We start from the raw sequence: 18,791 nt of genomic DNA on the forward strand, positions 1-18,791 counted from the left end.
ATTAAAAAAGCCCTTTATCTTTTGCTTTTAGTGTGCAATCCCTTAAATTATTACTTTGCTGAAAGTTGGCAGTTTACGTTTCTTGACTGTTGTGCTGTGGCTTAGGTTAAAGAGTGGTGTGCTATTTAGTTTTAGATGACAAACCTATCCATTCAGAAACAATGTTCTGTTTGAAATTAAGTACTTGTTTTGAAAAGTCATCCCTTATTATGGTGTTTTAAGATATAGAGAGATTGCAAGGCCAAAGAGATGCCGTGCCTGAGGAGGAAGACTTAAGGAAAGGGTAGGTAGATAAGATAGAAGTCAATGAGAGAAGTGGGAAAGGCAGCAAAGAGGCCAATGAGAAATGGAGGGGTGGAGCCTCATGGAGAAGGGCAGTGTTGTTGGAAAGAGGGATAGGTAAGTAAGGAAGATGGTATGGTATGGAGACAAAGGCTGAGGCGAGTAAGCAATTTACAACAATAATAAATCAAAATAATAATAAATCATAATTTTGACTCCAGGTTTCAAGCTATATCATTTAGCCTGAAATACATCTATGTACTCTTGTGTGGGAAACTATTTAATGAAACTTTAAACTGTTTCCTCTCTCTCTCTCTCTCTCTCACTCACACACACACACACACACACACACACACAAGTCTTAGGGTCAGTCTACATATGCCCAATCCACATAGCAAGCTGCCTTTGTGGTAAGGCATAATGCTGCCTATCATATGGAAACTCTAAATCACAGATTCTCAACATTGGGTCCCCAGATGTTATTGGACTTCAGCTTCCATAATCCGCAACCAAAGGCCACTGGGGCTAGGGATTATGGGAGTTGAAGTCCAGTAACATCTGGGGACCCAACACTGAGAATCCCTGCTCTAAGTGACCCAAAGTGTTTCTACACCACCACTAGAGCTTCATGGAGGTATCCCTCATGTGCAAAAATTCTCCATGCCATCGGGGTACATGTAGTTATCCTGAGGAAGTCACTCAGTGCACAGATCAAAGTGTAAAATGGACTTTTCAACACCCACACAAGCTTTAGTGTGTGTGCTGCTTTGGTGACACACTGCTTGAGACAAAAACGCACTGAAACATTGAGTTAAGATACAAAAGCCATTTAATTAAAAAAAATGTGGTGATGTCAAATCACGTACACAAGCAAATATTGAGCTACACGCACAGACCAAGTAACCCTATGAATAGACACCAAAGTGTTCACATATAGTACCTGAAAAGACTGCTAATAAAAAGGAGTCCATAAGTATTTTATTTCTCTCTCTATATATGTCTCCTTGCTGAATGTCTCTGCCTACATTAGCGTACAGCAAGCCAGAGGAAGAGTCTCAAGTATGGCATCTAAAATCTCAGGGCTCCAATATTTTATTCTTCTAAATAAAAGGACAGCCTAGCCTAGGATTTTCGGTATGACACAGAAGCAAGAGTCTTTTGCTTGAATAGTAAAAAATTCCTCATGAAGCAGGTCAGCCATAGCTTATACATTTGTGCTTTGTTCAACCATCCTGGTTTTCTTCTCCTTCAGATTCAGATTCTAAGAAGTAAAGGAAGAAAAGGGGGGGGGGGAGGTGAAGCTGTTTTTCCAACTATTTTTAAAAAAATCTTATAGTAGTATTGGTATAATTGCTCCTTTAATTAGCTTCATTCACTATTCATTTTTATTAAACAATTACTGAAAAAAGCATTCAACTTACAATTGAACATCAGTGTAAACATAACCTTGTTTGTCACCAATCATATTGGGGAAAACAAATAAGAAATGCACTTTACAGAGTTTCAAACTTAGAGACAATCTCGTTTTTGAAACAAGATGCTCTCTCTTGCCACCAAAAGGAGGCAGGAGAGGAATAAAAATAAAACCTGGGGCAGGGGGGACAGAAGGAGCAAAGTGCATTTATATGTGGGTGAACTGTGTCCTCACCCCCCACCCTCCCTGGAGCCAGTGGCCACCACCACGCCCCATCCCACTGCTGGCGGCAGCCTTTAAAAAAAAAAAAAATGAGGGGGACTTTCCTCTCGCCCCCATTCCCTGCAGCTATTGCTGCTGCCATGGCTTTTTCAAAAAATAAATAAATAAAAATGAAGTAAAGGAGGCAAGAGAGGAACTTTTCTCTTGCCCCCTGCTGCTTCCAACACAGGCTGAGGCACAAAATCTGAGGAACCACCGCTCTTCAAATTTTGCCGCTGTAGGAAGATGCCTCCCATGTATTAATCTGCCGGTGAGCATATGCAGCAGTTATATGAACTAGATGCATAAGGTCAAGTAATTTGAAAAATGCATATTACAACAGTTACCTGACAGACACACACACACAGAGAGAAAGATATTCATTTGATTCTGCAGTGCTCTTTCGTTACTCATATTTTAGCCATGCTGATTCTACCTGCTACAGGCAAGCACAGCTGATGAAAATTAAAAGATTGAAATCCATACAGACAAAAGAAAAAAGAAGGCCCTTGCAGTTTGCTGAAATACAAAATACCCCTGATATATTATTTTCAGTTAGGTTATATTTTAATAACTTTTCTAGCAGCATCACTATACAGGTTCTATTCTTCACAGAGATTCAGGAAAAAACCCTCTACAGCTTTAGAAAGCTTTACATTCTGTTGAGCAGCCATAAAAAAGGATCAGTAACTCCAGAAGGCTGATGGAAACAGAGCAAAGCAAATAAGCAGGTTAGATCTTGCAGGAGAAGCAAGTAAGCACTAATAATTATAACCTGCCAATCACATTTGTAGCTAATATAGGATTAGTCTTCAAGGGGCACTGTTTAAAGACTTTTAAATGTGAAAGACTTTCACATGTTAAAGACTTTCTCCATTGGAAATCATCAGATGCAGGGGGGAAACCCTAGGACTAGAAAAATAATCCCTTATTTTCTAACTCTTTGTGAACTCACATTTCTCCTGAGACTTTAACATCTCTCTCATATTCAGGAAGATTTTTTCCCCTTACTCAAATGGCTTTGCTCAACAGAAATTATACGGTAAGGTAGGAGGAATTTTGCCCACCAGTTTGCCATTTGATGTCCAATTTAAGAAGCTACTTTAGGCATGCCCATGGATATTTACAATAGGTTGTTTGTTTGAACCACAGGCCTCTATGGCATGAGACAAACTATTCAGTTTATTGAGTGGTTTGTCATGTGACACAAAGAGATGCTAAGAAAAGGAGGAGGCTCAGACGAGCACTGGTGTATTGGGATGTCTTCCACTGACTCAGGACAGGCATGCTCTTGGCATATGACCACCCTTATTGCTTGTTAGGTCTGGCGCTTGTCTGAACTGGCCCGAAGTTGCGCACGCACTAGCAGTCTTGCAGTTCTTTAGCTTCTGGCCATGGGCCCTCATGTGAACAAGGTTCTTCCACTCACTACAAAATCAAGATCAGTCTCTGTATATGTGTTACAGATCTGCACACCAAGTTGTCTCCAGCACCAACTTAAATAGAAACATAGGAAGCTGCTTTGGTCCATCTAGCTCAGTATGGTTACGCTGACTGGCAGCAGCTTCTCCAAGGTTTCAGGCAGGAATCTTTCCCAACCCTATCTGGAAATGCCAGGGACTGAACTTGGAACCTTCTACGCACCAAGCAGATGCTCTACTACTGAACTACGGCCCCATATGTAGAGCAGAGCATGTATGTATAGACCAGGGATTCTCAACATTGTGTCCCCCGAAGTTATTGGACTTCAACTCCCATAATTCCCAACCAAAGGCCACTGGGGCTGGGGATTATGGGAACTGAAGTCCAATAACATCTGGGGACCCAGCATTGAGAATCCCTGGTATAGACCTCTGTTTGCATGCCAGAGCCCCATTAGCCTGTGCTTCAAGATATTGGTCTGAAGTACCAAACAAAAATGAGCAAATATGTCAATAGTTGTTAAGAAGTGTGTTTTGCATTGCCAAGTTATGAGCTGCTGGGATGAATGCCTTATAACTACTTTAGAATCACAGCTCAAGATGGTATCCTGTTTCAGATACAGTTTATTTTATTGCTGTGTTGTAGTGGACAAAATGCAACACAGTCTTGTTCAGAACCTTTTACTTTTCAGTTATTTCCAGAGAGTGTTGCAGCCAGCCAATGATTAAATCATCCAGAATTTTCCACTGACAAACATGAAGTCAAAACCAAAATTCCCAAAGCCCCACAAAAAGACCAAAGGGCATTTAATCCAATAAAATGGGGTGGGGGGAGGTCAGTTATGTCACCAGTCTGTAATACGGGGGTAGGTAATGTATAGCCCATCAGCCATATCTGGTCAATTTAAATCTTGCCCCATCTTGGAGCTTGGTTGATGGGAAGCCATCCAGAACTGGGGAAACCAAGCAGACTGCCATGTGGGGGAGGAGAAAAGCCTTGGCATCCCAGACAACTAAGCACAGATTTACCAAATAGTCAAATAAAACGGTACCTTCTTCAGCGTTCTGTAGCCATTCAACAAATTTTTTCATCTGGTCAAGGAACACACTTTTGCCTTTAGCGACATGTGCCTCTTTGTACCATTTCAGGATGGCTTCTTCACTTAGGACATCAGCTGAAATCCAAAACCAGGGAATATTGGTGTATATATGCTTCTGAGTCTTTTTTTAAAAAAAAAACCAATCAGAACTTCTGCATGGGTTTTGTTGTTGTTCTAAGAAACCTATAACTACACACTTTGATCACTGTTAGCAAGGAGTGGATACTAAACTGCAACTAGGAACTAAGAAAGGCAGTTCTAAAATAATTTCACTTCATGCTTTATATAATTTACTTCTCTTATTGATAATTAAAAAAACATAACTGCTCAGAACATTCTAAACAGTTCTGCATCTGGTGTCTGACAGATTTCTAATGCCCAAATGTAGAAAATGGCAATACCTGTCCTTGGCATCACAGGCACAATCTCTGAATACTAAGATTTTGTTTCTGGCTTCCACACTGCTATTTGCCTCATGGAACAAAACATACAAATACCCATATGATAGTTGTATTCCACCCCGCCACCCCAGGATACATAGGAGCTCTGAGGGAGAGGCAGTTGCCAAGTATCAGTGTGAAGTTGGGGGAAGGGTTAATTCCACTTGACCTTAGGAGCTATATTTATTCTTTTAAAAAGGAGATCCAATCGTAGATCTCCAGGTGTCAAGACTGGTTTTAAGAATTGGAGGCCAATCATTATTTTCCATACATAAGCAGCAGATGGGATAATCATATGTGGTGATCTCTATGTAGGATTTATAAACTTCTATACGGAAGCAACTGTAATGTAGGCCTGTCTCTTGTAACTTGGCCCTAAGTCAATTAACCATGTCAAATTTCATAATTAACAAATCATCTCAGTTTAAACACTGACATTTCTTGATTTATGGGCCTTTTAATGTTAGCTGTAATTATAAAATTGCAAGTAGGGTTCACTCATTTATGTTGTACAATTTACTCTTGGTGGGAATTAATTTTTAACTGGCAACAACAGTCATTTTAGTAATGGTTCTGACCAGAAATGGTGATGCAAAATGGTTCTCCATCACCCCAGAAAGACTTGGAATCTTGTAAATATCTGAACATTGTGTGGGGTATGAATCAATTAATGGCCCAAGTCTATAATCTGGAGAAAAGATCCACCTTCACATAACCAACATTTTGTACTCATTTTCCTGTCTTGCCACAGGCTCATTGTAATTAATTGCAAGAGAAAGGTTGACAGCTATTCTGTTAAGATCACTTAACGCTTAAAAATGCAGATAATGCTTGAAATCCTATTGACTGTACAGACATGCAAGTACATGTTACAGACTTGAATCCCTGGTCTTGGTGCTGTCTGGGATTGGAGCCTATTTGCTACTTAGGAGGAAACCACAACATCACCACCACTGAAGAAACAGACTCAATACGACAGTATGGAAGAACTGCCCGTTACTATATACAATCCGCTTAAGAATAAAAGGGATCTTAAATAAAGCAGGAGTGAGGCCAAGAAAGAAACAAAATGAATCCTTCTGTGTAAAGGTCAACAGAATTTTCCTTTGATTTTGAGTGAGATTATGTGCAATTTATTCATGCCTTTTGTACTTCCAAAAAAGAGAATATTCTCTTGTCAACAGAGAGATGCTCAATTAAGCAATCAGGCAGGACAGGGTGCAGTTAATCATATCCCTAGGTTGCTTTCGGGAACACAGGGAACACTGGGGGTAATTCATGCTTAGCTATTTCTGATTAAAGATGATTAAGATGACATTTTAAATGCTGCTGCAATTTTAGCTGAACTTTTGTGGGAAGTGTAGTTCTTATGGCAGCCCCAAGTGATGCCAGTCTGAGCAAAGCACATTAAGCAACACATGGAGGAATTCCTGGTGGCTGCTGCTGACTCCAACCACCCACTACATCAGCCCCAAGGAATTATTATAGACATGCAGAGAAAAGCTATACACAGGTAGGGAATCTGTACAAGCTGGTAGACAGTTCCCCATTTATGATGAATGTCACATAATTGATTCAGAATTGGCCTAAAGAAGTTTACATCAATATGTCGAGCTGGGAAGAAGCAAGTATGCTGGATTAGTTTAAAAAGGAATCACATGGTGGCTGAAAGTGCAGGGCAATGCTAAAATCCCCAAGGTTATCCCTCGACAGAAGTGGATTATAGCTTGGGGTTTGGCATAGTTTGTTGTGAATAAATGAATTAAGCAGTCCTATCATGGAAAAGCTGACCTTACTGTGTGAAGTCAAACCAAAATGCTCCACTTTAAATCAATGAATAGACATAAGCGTAATGGTTTCTTTTTTACAGCTAGAAATGTAAAATGTGGATAAGGGGACTGGAAAAATTAGTGACTTGTTTTCATTTTTTAAAAAATTATTATTTATTTAAATAAATACTGATTCAAGCTTGGAAACGTTGAGATCAATTAGGATTGCGATGCCCTAGTTCATACCCCAGTCAATTGAACCCAGTCATGTCCCCATCCCCCCATTAGAAAAGAAAAGAGATGTGCATAAATAGTTTTTTGTGATTTGGTTTTTGATTAATGGGATCTTTGAGGGGAAAGCTTCATGGTTCATCCATAGGGAACAATGGGGAACTTGAATCACCACATTGTTCCCCATGGGTAGGTCATAGGGACACCGAAGTGGGTTGGGTGGTAGGGCAAGATGGGTGCTACCTACCTCCCAATCCACAAAAGAAACAGACAAGCGGGCAATTTTTAACAAATCCTTAAACCTTCCCCCCCAAACGCCATAGGATCCTATAGGGTTCAGATTAAAACTTTTTTTAAGATCACACACTTGCCCATTTCTTTTGACGACTGGGTAGTAGGTAGCACCCATCATGCCATACCACCCAACACACTTTGGTGTCCCTAGGACCTACCCATGGAGAACAATGGGGTAATTCAAGTTCCCTATTGTTCCCTGTGGGCAGAACAAGCAGTACGCAGTGCACATATTTTGCAACCCTGTCTTGAAAAACACACACAATCCACCCCAACACAGAACATATTTTGCCACTCACACAAGTTACTTTCAAGGCCAGATATGGAACTCATCTCACAGCAGTCACCAATAAAATATTACAGAGGAGAGGGAAGAGAGGAGAGGAGAGCGCTGCCACTGTCCATCTCTCACCACAACACCATCATCTCACAAACAGACCAAACCACAATTCAAAGAAGGAGGGAAGGCACCCAAGTTCTGCCTTTGTCTATCTGAGATTCAGCAAAACCAGATAGTTATAGCAGCAAGCAAAAGCATAACAAGAACATTATACTTTCTCCTCACTGAGAAAACCATAACATCAATCCAACCTTCCTTCCATCCTGCCTCCTGCCACAGAGACACAGGAACACAGAGCAGCCATGGGCTGATGGACCAATAGTCTGACAAGAAAGTAACAAAGCTTCTAGACTCCTACCATGTGAAGAAGCCTATGTCTGGATAACACCATGGCCTCAAATGAGTGCTGGGCATCAGTCCATATCTTATCATTGACCTGGCAGTGGTGTGCGTGCATTTCTGCATGTGTCAGCAGCATCAACGGGCAGACTGTGACACATCTGGGTTTGGAGGTTGATCAGGATGGGGCAAGCTGCCAGTGGTCTTGCTGTGGATGAATCACTTACCCACTATGGCCAGCTCGGGATAGCCCAGCAGGGGGAGGTTGGCCTGCAGGAAGACCAGCTGTTCCACCTTGTCAACATCGAAGCATGAGCTATGGAGTGTCACCACGTCCCTGGTCACACAGAACACTGTTTTACTCTGGATGCTGGTACTCTGGATGCGGGTGTGAGAGGAACTGCTGCTGCCAGCAAGCATAGAGAGTGCCCTGACAGGGAGACCCCCTTACCTCTGCCTTAGCTGCCATAGGCTGCTACACTGTGGGACCAGACTCCTCCGGATAGGGGAGCCTGCATGGTGATGACTTGGGGAATAGGCTCCTCTCACCATTGCCCATGAAGACCGGCAGCATTACCCCTCTCTCTGCCTGGCAATCTGCTCCAAGCTCTGCATCACACCCTCCTGGGCAGCTTGGGGTTTTTAAAAATTTAAACCCTAACATTTAGGTGGCAGGGCAAAGAAGTGCCTTTAAGGTGGTGTGCAGTTGGGGTGATCTGTTAATGCTCTGCGTGCCACACACAGCACTATCTATAGCACTATGGCACACACACACATAGGATAGGAGAATTAAAGGGAGGGGGGGCCTGTTTTTGGAGGACACCAGGCAACAATGGGGCATATATAAGAGAAGGGAAGGCAAACAAAGGCAGGGGATTACTGTGGCCTCTCTCTCGAACCCACCACTCCTGTCCTACAGTCTTGCCACCTAATCCCTCCCCACTCCCGGCAAATCAGGCCCTATTTAAACAATGAGAAAGCCTGGGTAGGCTGGGCACCAGACAGAAGTCACAGCACACAAGCCTACAAACAAACTCAGTCCAATCCAGCCACACTGGCAGCAGCAAAGAGGTGCATCTCGGGGCTACAGGGGAGGGTACCAGCACTGTACCCCAGTTATTAAAGCCACTGGGGATGGGCTAGCTACGAGCAATAAGCCTGGGGGGGGGATCTAAGCACAATAAGCTTGGGAGGGGGCGGGCAACAACCACACAAGGAAATAAATTCCAAGCAGCACCCAGTTAAGCCACTGGGGCTACTGGTACAATTTTTAGAAAAAGATGAGAGAGAAATAAAGCGGTTGTTGGCACTGAAAATTAAAAGGGGGAGGGGAATAGAAAGAGATAGATGATCCTAGCAGGCACTTCCCCTCCACTCACTGGGGGCAGGGCAGGCAGGCCCAGACCACCATCACCACCACTGTGCTCTCAGTGCTGCTGCAGTCTCTCTCTGATCCTTCTCTCCCAAAGCACAAAAGCAATAATGCTCTCTGCCACCAAGCAGCCCCTTAAATGCTTTGAAAATCCCTCCTTTGACTCCCCCCCCCAGCCAATGGGGGCACAGTTTATTTATTATTTTATTATTTATTTAATATATTTCTATACCTCCCAAAACGCAAATTCTCTGGGTGGTTTACAGAACAATAAAAACAGCCAATAAAAGATTAAAACAAAACATTAAAACAGTTGCCCACGCCAACAGTTGATTTGAATAACAAGCCAACCAAGAAGCAAGGAGATCTTTCTATCTATCTGGAGCTAGTGCGTGAGAAATAATCAGCAAGGGAAATACAAGGAGACAAAATAGCACCTGTGACACCAATCATGCAAATTGATTCATGTAGAATCAGCCCCTTCCACTTCAAGGATGATTCGATTCATGGTTGAATTAGCTAATCACCTCCCATTCAGCGTGAATCGAATTGTACATTTCTAGGAATGACTGGTTGACATCATCATGACTAAAGAAGTGCCAGTGCAATGAGAGGATTAGAACAGTGTTTCCAGATGGTGCACTGGGAAAGGGGCAATTATTGATTACCTGCACTTTTCCAGAAAGCTCCCTGTACCATCTGAAAATATGTCCCTGTGGGCTGCACAGTCCTCAAGGACACATTCTCAGCTGCACCATTTCCTGGGAAAGGGGAAGTTGTCAAAAATCATTCCTTTTCCATTGCAATTATTTTGAAAGTGGTGGTATCCTGAACCTCTCACTACACTGGTGCTAACTTAATCAGGGTGTCAGTGACTGACTTTAGGATTCAATTTAAAAACTACTGAGCGAAGAATACTCACACTAAAAAATATCATTCAGAATATCCAATACAACATAGTATTCTACTCAAAATGGTTAAGAGCAGTGTCTTTAATTCAGCTCGAATCTTTCAACTTTTCATTTCATTAAAGGTTCTTAAATATTTATTTTTAGATGGCTCTGGGGGATGAGAACAGGCACTTCACTGGCTGACTTGCAGAAGACAAAACCGACCCCTCAGTCTCCTGCTGCTGTTATGAAACTACATTCAATATAAACAAAGCCTATTATGAAATATTTCTGTTTAAGTGGGTTTTTCCTTCACCTATTTATGGCAAGAATGTCATACTACACTCTATAGCACCCAGTGGAGGACCATTAGTCTCCATGACAACCTGATCTAAACTAACTACAAACTCAACCCTTATATAAAAAAAGGAAAGATTGGAAGGTTTTTAAAAAACAACTAACAAACCCTTGCAATTTATTGACAGTGCCTTCTTGTTTCTTTCTTTCTTTTTTTAAAAACAAGATATGTACCATTTATTCAAATCGCTAATGGAAACATCAACACCTATCTCTTTGAAGTCAACACTACATGTAATAATATTAAGTTATCTAGAATTCATATTTAGCTTTCAAGCCCTTTAAGCCAATGCTTAAGATATTCAAGATATCTTAAAGATATTCAAGATACCCATTCAAGTTATGCTCAGCAGCCAGACAGCCATCCCAAGGTATGGACTACAATTCCCTGGAGTCCTATACTATCTATTTGCAGCCAAAAAAGCTACCTGTAGAAAGACTTTCTTGCTCTCCTGAGAAAAGGTACATACAAACCTATTCTACAAATGGAGCAAAGAGCAATCCATGAAGTGTTGCCGATTCTGGGCAATTAACCATCTACATAATGAGCTTCACCCATAGGATCAAAATCCTTATACCAGCAGAGAAGATATGTTATAACTTGAGAATGCCAAGCCTTCCTATCTTCCCAGACTACTCCTGACTTGCTACCACCTTACCATGCTTTAGAAAGTAGTCTGCATAAGACCAGAGGGTGCTACTTCATTCATTCATTTGATTTCTATTCCGCCTATCCAAAAATGGCTCAGGGCGGTTTACATAGAGAAATAATAAATAAATAAGATAAGATGGATGCCTGTCCCCAAAGGGCTCACAATTTAAAAAGAAATATAAGATAGACACCAGCAACAGTCACTGGAGGTACTGTGCTGGGGGTGGATAGGGCCAGTTACTCTCCCCCTGCTAAATAAAGAGAATCACCAAGTTAAAAGGTGCTTCTTTGCCAAGTTAGCAGGGGTTAGTCATCCCAATTTGCCTCTAGTGAATTCTTACAAAACACATTCTCTATTGCATCTCTTGGAACTCTGAATAGCATTACAGCACGTCTCAGAATGTACCAGGTGGAGTTTTGGCATATTGTTGGTTTCCATTGCATTTGCCTTGTATCTTTCACTACTTGCCATGCTTCTATTTCTAATGATAATTCCACCTCCCTCCAGCCACCCATTGCCCCTTAGTGATGGAATACACAGCAGAGTTTGAAAGCCCCTTATTTTTTAAAAAAAGTAAATAAATCTCTTGCAAGAATTGCTCAGTTATATTATCACAGAAAAACAGAGCAGTGGCGATAACAAAAAGAAATAAAGCCAGAGTGAAGATACAAAATATGCTAACTTGGGTACACAGATTCCCTGCATTACTGAGAAGAACGGAAACAATGACAGCAGGTTCTTCCCACACACAATGTGACAATTACAATGGACAAATGCCAAGGCTAAAAGCAAGGTATCAGTCCACCAACATTTTGTTGTGCTGTGGACTGGAACAGTAAAAATAGACTCCTCTTTTGGAAAATGTTAAAGCAAAACTTCTCAGGACCTACACAAACTCCCAGCTGCATCTTGTCCACGGGGTCTTTTGGAGGACTGGCATTATTGAACACTCCAAGGTGCAGACCAACCTGCAGTTTAGCAACTCTGACAAATCATCACAGTACAGAATACAACCTCAAGCCAGTTCAATGGCTTGGGGTGTGTGTGTGGGGGGGGGAGGATCGTCCAGCAGTTCCCCCTCCCCCCACTAGCCTCCCCCTGTTCTCCAAAGGGCCATTTTGGCCTGTTTTCAGGCAGTTCTGGCCCTCTCTGAAGTCGCAGTGGCCGTTTTAGAGGCCACTGCACATGTGCCTGGCCATTTGTATGGCTGATACAGCCATGCAAATGGCCAGGGTGCATTCGTGGCAGCCTCCAAAATGGCCACCGATATCTCAGAAAGGGCCAGAACAGCCGGAAAAATGGGCTAGAACGGCCCTTCGGAGACTGGGGGGAGGGGAAGGCTGCTGGAGACCCATCTACGGCCAAAAACTCCTTTCTCAAGACCTCCCCAAGGCCACTGGTATCGGTGGTGAGTTAAAAAAAATTCCCCACTGTAGAACCCCTGACCCAGCTCGAATTTGAGCCAAACTGGGTCTCTCATTCAGGGTGACAGAACCAAACATGCCTGGTCCCATTCAAATGCAGTTTGGACTGAAACCAAACTGGACAAACCAGTTTTGTGCACACCCCTAGTACATAACACAAGCAGATACAACACACATCCTTTGGTATATGCCATTCTAAACTCATCAAACAATACTGGATTGTTGGTGTTACATTTTGATGTTATACTGGTTTTGACAGTGTCACATAAACCACTTTAGTTCAATGAAAATGCAGTATATGTATCCTTAAAATAATGGACTGGGTATGGAAATATACCTTTATAAAAGAGCACCACTATCTTCTGAAAGGCTTTCATGAAGTGGATGTTGTCATAACAGTACTCTTGAACCTTTTGCAGAAGGATCAGTTCTGATTGGCCTTGGGTGCTGAACACAGCCAGTAAAGGTGCGTATTGCTACAATAATTAGAGGGGGGGAAATATACATCCAGTTATTCACAGAGTAATGCTGGAGACAGCATTATCTAAATATTTGACTGTAAAAACAAAACCACCAAGGTCCTATATATTGTGGACACACAAAATATTGTTGCCTTCCAGTGTAATTTGCAGAAATCAGAATGTAACAAATCACTATGGGTGATTTGTGGGGTCCATACCTGTACTTGTAAACCAATTAAAATATTAAATTATTTGTTTTGTATTATCTTTGAAGCCTAGAGTAAATGGATCCTGGCGCTGTTGATGCTGAAAGTTGGAACAGACCTACACACTTAACCAAATGTTACATGTGTCTATGAGAGGCACATAATGTTGGCTTTGGTGGGTAGGGATGGGGGTGGGGGCAATACTCAGAATGAACTTCTCTCCAGTAATTGACAAATATGTACATGGACAGCAACCAGCCGTGTGCCTTACTGTACAAGCATTCTCTATTCGCACTCTTGCACACCTTCAGATGCTTAAGTGCTTGTTCTGCAACCAGTTCTTCTTTCTTGTTCCACTCAACAAGATTCATTATACAAGTCCACAAGAGCCCAATTACTGCTGGCTCTGGCAGATCATTTCTCTTCATTTCTTCTTTTACATAAAGCACCATCTGCATGGGAGAGAAAAGTCATTAACTTAAACTATTATCTTAAAAACACCTCCTCCTGTTGGCTTCAAACTTTCCCAACAATATGTTTCAGCACTTTGCTACTTGTCACCAGGGTACAAAGAAAATGAAGAGGAATATAAAAGAAAGCATGTCATATTAACTAGCTTGTTAATTTGGTTAGAAAAACACTTTCCCCAGAAAAGTTTGAATGCATATGTTCATTGCAGGCACTCAGACTAGAAGAGAGATGTTACAGTATTTAATAAAAAAAAGAGTGCACTGCTCTTCAATCATACAGTAAATGAGCATTTATACTGCAGTATAGTACACCTTACGGAGCCTAGAAGTTGTTCTCTTGGTAGCTTTAGAGAGAGGCAACGTTCATATAAAACGCACGTTTTCCATATGTGGTATCCCGTCAAGGACTAACCCTGCAGGGCTAGATAGTTTTCCTGCAACTGGTGGAAAACCAGGTCCTTCACATCATATGAAACATAACTTTTATTCTTATGCCACTCTGATCCAATAATGCTCTATCTAGGGCTTTAAAAAATGTTCAGCTGGTCAACTCACAACTCACTTACTGAAAGATACGACCAGTTACAAACACTTAACAGTGTGTTAATGACCGACAAAAGGAATTGCTTTTTCACGGGGTGCATAATTAAATTAAGGAATTATCTGCCACAGGTTGTGGTGATGGCCACCAACTTGGATCGCTTTAAGTGAGGCTTAAGACAAATTCATGGAGAACAAGTCTGTCAAGGGCTACTCATCCTGATGGTTTTAGGCTACCTCCATGTTCAGCGGCAGGATGCCTCTGATGCACAGGAGCAGCAGCAGGAGAGGGAGAATGCCTTTGTCTCCTGGTTGTGTGGCTTCCCAGGCATCTGGTAGGTGCCTAAAAAAACTATAGTGCCCCAGACACCACAGCTTTTACACTTTAAACTGCTGCTCTCCAAGCCTCTATTAAAACCTTGGGGTCATTGGTTGCATCAAGGCTATAATAAGGGGCAACAGTCTACTGACTAAAGCTGGATGTTACACTCATTTCATTTATTTTAATAACCTATGTGTTTGTGTGTTGCTTTTGCAGCACAGTCACTGAGTGCATCATTTCTTAGTGTCACTAAGGACATTTGTTTGCCTTTCCCGTTTCTGTATGAAAACTGGGATGGCACTGGGCAAAGAAAGAAGGTACAAAGCCTTGGGATCAGTAGCCCTGTCTCTACTGGAAGCCATGCCTACCTGGGCTTCTGAGGTTTCACAAACTGCTGCTAAGACTATTCACAAGGATTCATATTCCAGGCCCCTGCAGCTATGGTTGCTAGAAAAATTTCTTTGTTAAAACTGAACAGACATTGTAAACATTGGTTGTATAGTGCATCCACAGTTTGTGTCAACTTGCAGGCACCCACAAACCATTATAAAACAGATCACTTACATAAGGATTTCTTTTCTGTACACCATGTAGCTATCCCTTTTTCAAGAGCTACATTTTGCATCTTTTTTACAGACAGTATTCATTCAAACCTGTCACTTTTCTTCTTTATACTCTTATTCAACCTAGGGGGGAAAAACCATCTCTTTCTCCACCTCTTTAATTGGGCATTCCTGAGAAAGACGCTCCTGGAGTTCTTTTTGTAGTTCTTTTCGTGTCCCCAGTGACTGCTGGACTCTGAGGAAATCTGAAAGCTCTTTCAGGCCAGCATCAGTGAAATACTTGGCAAAATGCTCCACATTCTGCCGGTTGGCTGGAAACAGTTCCTAGAAGAAAGAAATTTAGTTTTTGTAGATTAATTTAAAATATGCCTATGGGACTTGGAAAAGGGAGGGAGACTTCACAAAACACGAACAAAGAACCCAGACTTCCAAATTCACAAGGAGGTGGCAGCAGTATAAACTTGTAGTTTTTGTCTACTTAAGGCAAGAAGCCATTACTCTAGGAAAGCAATTGGATAGTGACTGAATCAGCATTAAAAGACTGCTTGTTGGTTCCCACTGCTTTTATTTTTACCTTAAGGAGTGCAAGTTCCTTGAGGTAAAAAAAACCTCAGTCATGGGCAAAGAATGAAATGGGAGGACCCAGTTCTGGCTAGCAGAACTAGCCTTGCAGCAAAGCTACAAGAAGAGATAATGAGGAAGCTAGTAGAAAAGACCCCCACAACAAGTCCTGCTATACTGCCTCATCGTTCCTGGGATGAAAGAGCAAAGTACTCCTGGAGGTATACTCCCAGTAAGGTCACCCAAAGCTGCCCAGCTAAAGCAAGCAGGCACCTATATTGGGCAGCAGTCACTTTAGTGACAATGACAAAGACATTATTTCATACTGCGTGGGGGAAGGCAATGGTAAAATCACTCCTGTATTTTTTTACCAAGAAAACCACATGGATAGAGAAGATAGAATTATTGTTGATGTAGTGCTGGATGATGGACGCCTCAGGTCGGATGTTGTGCAACATGCTAAGGAAGAGCTGAGGATCTCTCAAAGTACTGATGGTGTTATGATGCAGTTAGGCTAAAGTCTTTTGGACATCTAGTGGCTGATGTTGCCATGCGGGAAAAGAAAATCCAAAGATGCAAAGACAGAATTACAATGGGAACGTAGAACATAAGAAGCATGGATATGGGAAAGCGCAACACAGTGAAAGGTGAAATGCATTGACTAGAGATTGATATCTTGGGCATCAGTGAATTAAAATGGACCAGAATGGGACACTTTCAGTCAGAAAATCACACTGTTTACTACTCAGGACACGAAAAACAAAGAAGGAACGGTGTTGCTTTCATAGTCAGGAAGGATACAGCAATGACAGTATTTGGGTACAATATGGTCAGTGACTGACTAATATCAATTAGATTCCATGAACAACCCTTTAAAATGACAGTCTTTCAAGTCTATACCCCAATGACTGATGCAGAAGAAGAGGAAGTTGATGAGTTCTGTGCTCAAGTTCAGTCTGAAACTGACAGAACATGCAAGCAAAATGTGCTGCTGGTGCTTGGAGACTGGAATGCCAAAGCTGGAAATGGTAAGGACAAAAACACGGTCAGACTGTATGGCCTAGGAAACAGAAATGGAGCAGGAGAACGGCTTATTAGTTTCTTCAATCCAATGATTTCTTCATTGCTAACATATTCTTCAAACAACCAAAGAGGATGCCCACATATGGACATCACCAGATGGAGTACACAGAAATCAAATTGATTATAATATTGGTGCAAGACGGTGGAAGAGCTCAGTTAAAACAGCAACGAAGTGCGACAGATTGTGGAAGATATCACAAACTGCTCATGTGCAAGTTCTAAGTCAAGCTAAAGCAGAAAAAGAAAGCTATTCAATTTCCACAATATGATCTTGAGAATGTACCCACCATTTTCAAGGAGAACATCAGGAACCGCTTTGAAGTTCTGAACCTCAGTGATACGTAACCAGAAGAACTGTGGAATGAAATCAAAGAAGTTGTTAAGGACAAATGTGAAAAGAGACTGCCAAAGACCAAGAAACAGAAGAAAGCAAAATGGATGTCAGAACAGATGGTAGAAATTGCCATGGAGAGGAGAGAAGCTGAAGTCAAGAAGGATAAAGACCTCGTGAAGGAACTTAATAGGGAATTTCAGAAAGCTCTTAGAAGAGACAAGGAGCAGTATTACAATGACATCTGTAAAGACCTTGATGATGGAAAAAGACAGGGAAAAACAATCAAAGCTTTCCAAAATATCTCTGAACTCAGGAGGAGGTTCCAACCTCGAATTGGTATGTTAAGGGATGCCAAAGGATCCCTTAACATATCATAGTAACGGATTCAGAGAAGATCAAACAGAAATGCAAGGAGTATACTGAAAATCTGTACAGCAGGGACACCAACATCCAAGATACTCTAAAAAATATTCCCTACTTGCAAGAACCTCTAGTATGGTAAGATGAAGTTATATCAGCACTCCGGTCATTACCAAGTCGGAAGGCTACATGAATTAATGGAATAGAAGAAGAAGAATCAGTCAAGGTTCTAACCAAACTATGCCAGCAAATTTGGAGAATGACACAGTGGCCAACAGATTGGAAGAGGTCAGTCTACATACTGAGACCTACATACAAAGATGACTTAACAGACTGCATAAACCAATCAAATAATATTCTTAATTTCACATGCTAGCTAAATAATGCTCAGAATCATCCAATGCAGATTGGAGCCCTACAGTGCTGCTCTAACCCCCAGACCTTGGGGCCCTGGTTTGTGGCCTCCAAATGTCCATGGGGCCTCCTACAGCCACCCCATGCCTGCCCGCTGCAGCAAGCCTACATGGTTTTGTTTTGTTTTTTTAGTCAAAGCCACAGTGTGGCTGAGTTATGGCTGCGGGGCGTTAGCCGAGCAGTCCACTTCCTCCCCCAGGCGGTGGCGACCGCTGGGCAACTCCTCTCAGCCCAGAAGCTGTAGTGAACTGCACAGGCACACCTCACAGTTCACTACAGCCACTGGGCTGAGAGGACATGCCCAGCAGTTGTTCCCACCGCTGCCGGGTGAGGAGGAAATGGACTGCTGAGCAAACCCCCCTTCCCCACCAGCCACCCCTCGGTGGCTTTGATTTTATTAAAAAACTCACATAGGTTCGCTGCAGGAGGCCCCCAAAAGTAGGTTTCGGGAGCCTCACGACAGGAGGGGAGTGCCTCATGGGGGGGCGGCCTTGCGGAAAGGCTGGTCTGGGCACCAAAATCACCTAGGTGCACCCCTGGACCCCTACATGGAAAGGGAAATGCCAGATGTTCAAGCTGGTTTCAGAAAAGGACGAGGAACAAGAGACATTATTGCTGATGCACGCTTGATAATTGAAAAAGCCAAACAATACCCCCCAAAAAGTCAATATGTGCTTTGAATACAGAAAAGCCTTCAATTGCATCGACCATGCCAAGTTGTGGAATATCCTTAGGAAAATTGGTGTCCCAGAACATCTCATTGTTCTTATGAGAAACCTCTACACAGGACAGGAAGCCACAGTCCTGATGGAACATGGTGAAACAGACCGGTTCCAGATGGGCAAAGCAGTAAGACAAGGCTGTATACTTTTCCCGTATTTATTCAACTT

General features: G+C 42.2%; 1 protein-coding gene across 4 annotated transcripts in view; it reads right to left on the reverse strand.

Moving 5' to 3' along the window:
- Positions 1–1,093: 1,093 nt before the first annotated feature.
- The window catches only part of BZW2 (basic leucine zipper and W2 domains 2), a 54,815-nt gene continuing 37,117 nt past the window's right edge, over positions 1,094–18,791 (reverse strand). For 3 of the 4 annotated variants that reach the window (XM_053258863.1, XM_053258865.1, XM_053258866.1), the window contains exons 8-12: positions 15,303–15,473; positions 13,560–13,706; positions 12,925–13,063; positions 4,431–4,553; positions 1,094–1,543 (exon numbers count right to left, since the gene is read on the reverse strand). In XM_053258863.1, coding sequence (XP_053114838.1) covers positions 1,506–1,543; positions 4,431–4,553; positions 12,925–13,063; positions 13,560–13,706; positions 15,303–15,473 — 618 coding nt within the window. In that variant the 3' untranslated portion in view covers positions 1,094–1,505. Of the gene's footprint in view, positions 1,544–4,430; positions 4,600–12,924; positions 13,064–13,559; positions 13,707–15,302; positions 15,474–18,791 lie in introns of those variants that run through there. The other variant, XM_053258864.1, reaches the window with a different exon arrangement.

This window comes from Hemicordylus capensis, chromosome 6, assembly GCF_027244095.1.
Source record: "Hemicordylus capensis ecotype Gifberg chromosome 6, rHemCap1.1.pri, whole genome shotgun sequence".
Classification (NCBI taxonomy): Eukaryota; Metazoa; Chordata; class Lepidosauria; order Squamata; family Cordylidae; genus Hemicordylus; species Hemicordylus capensis.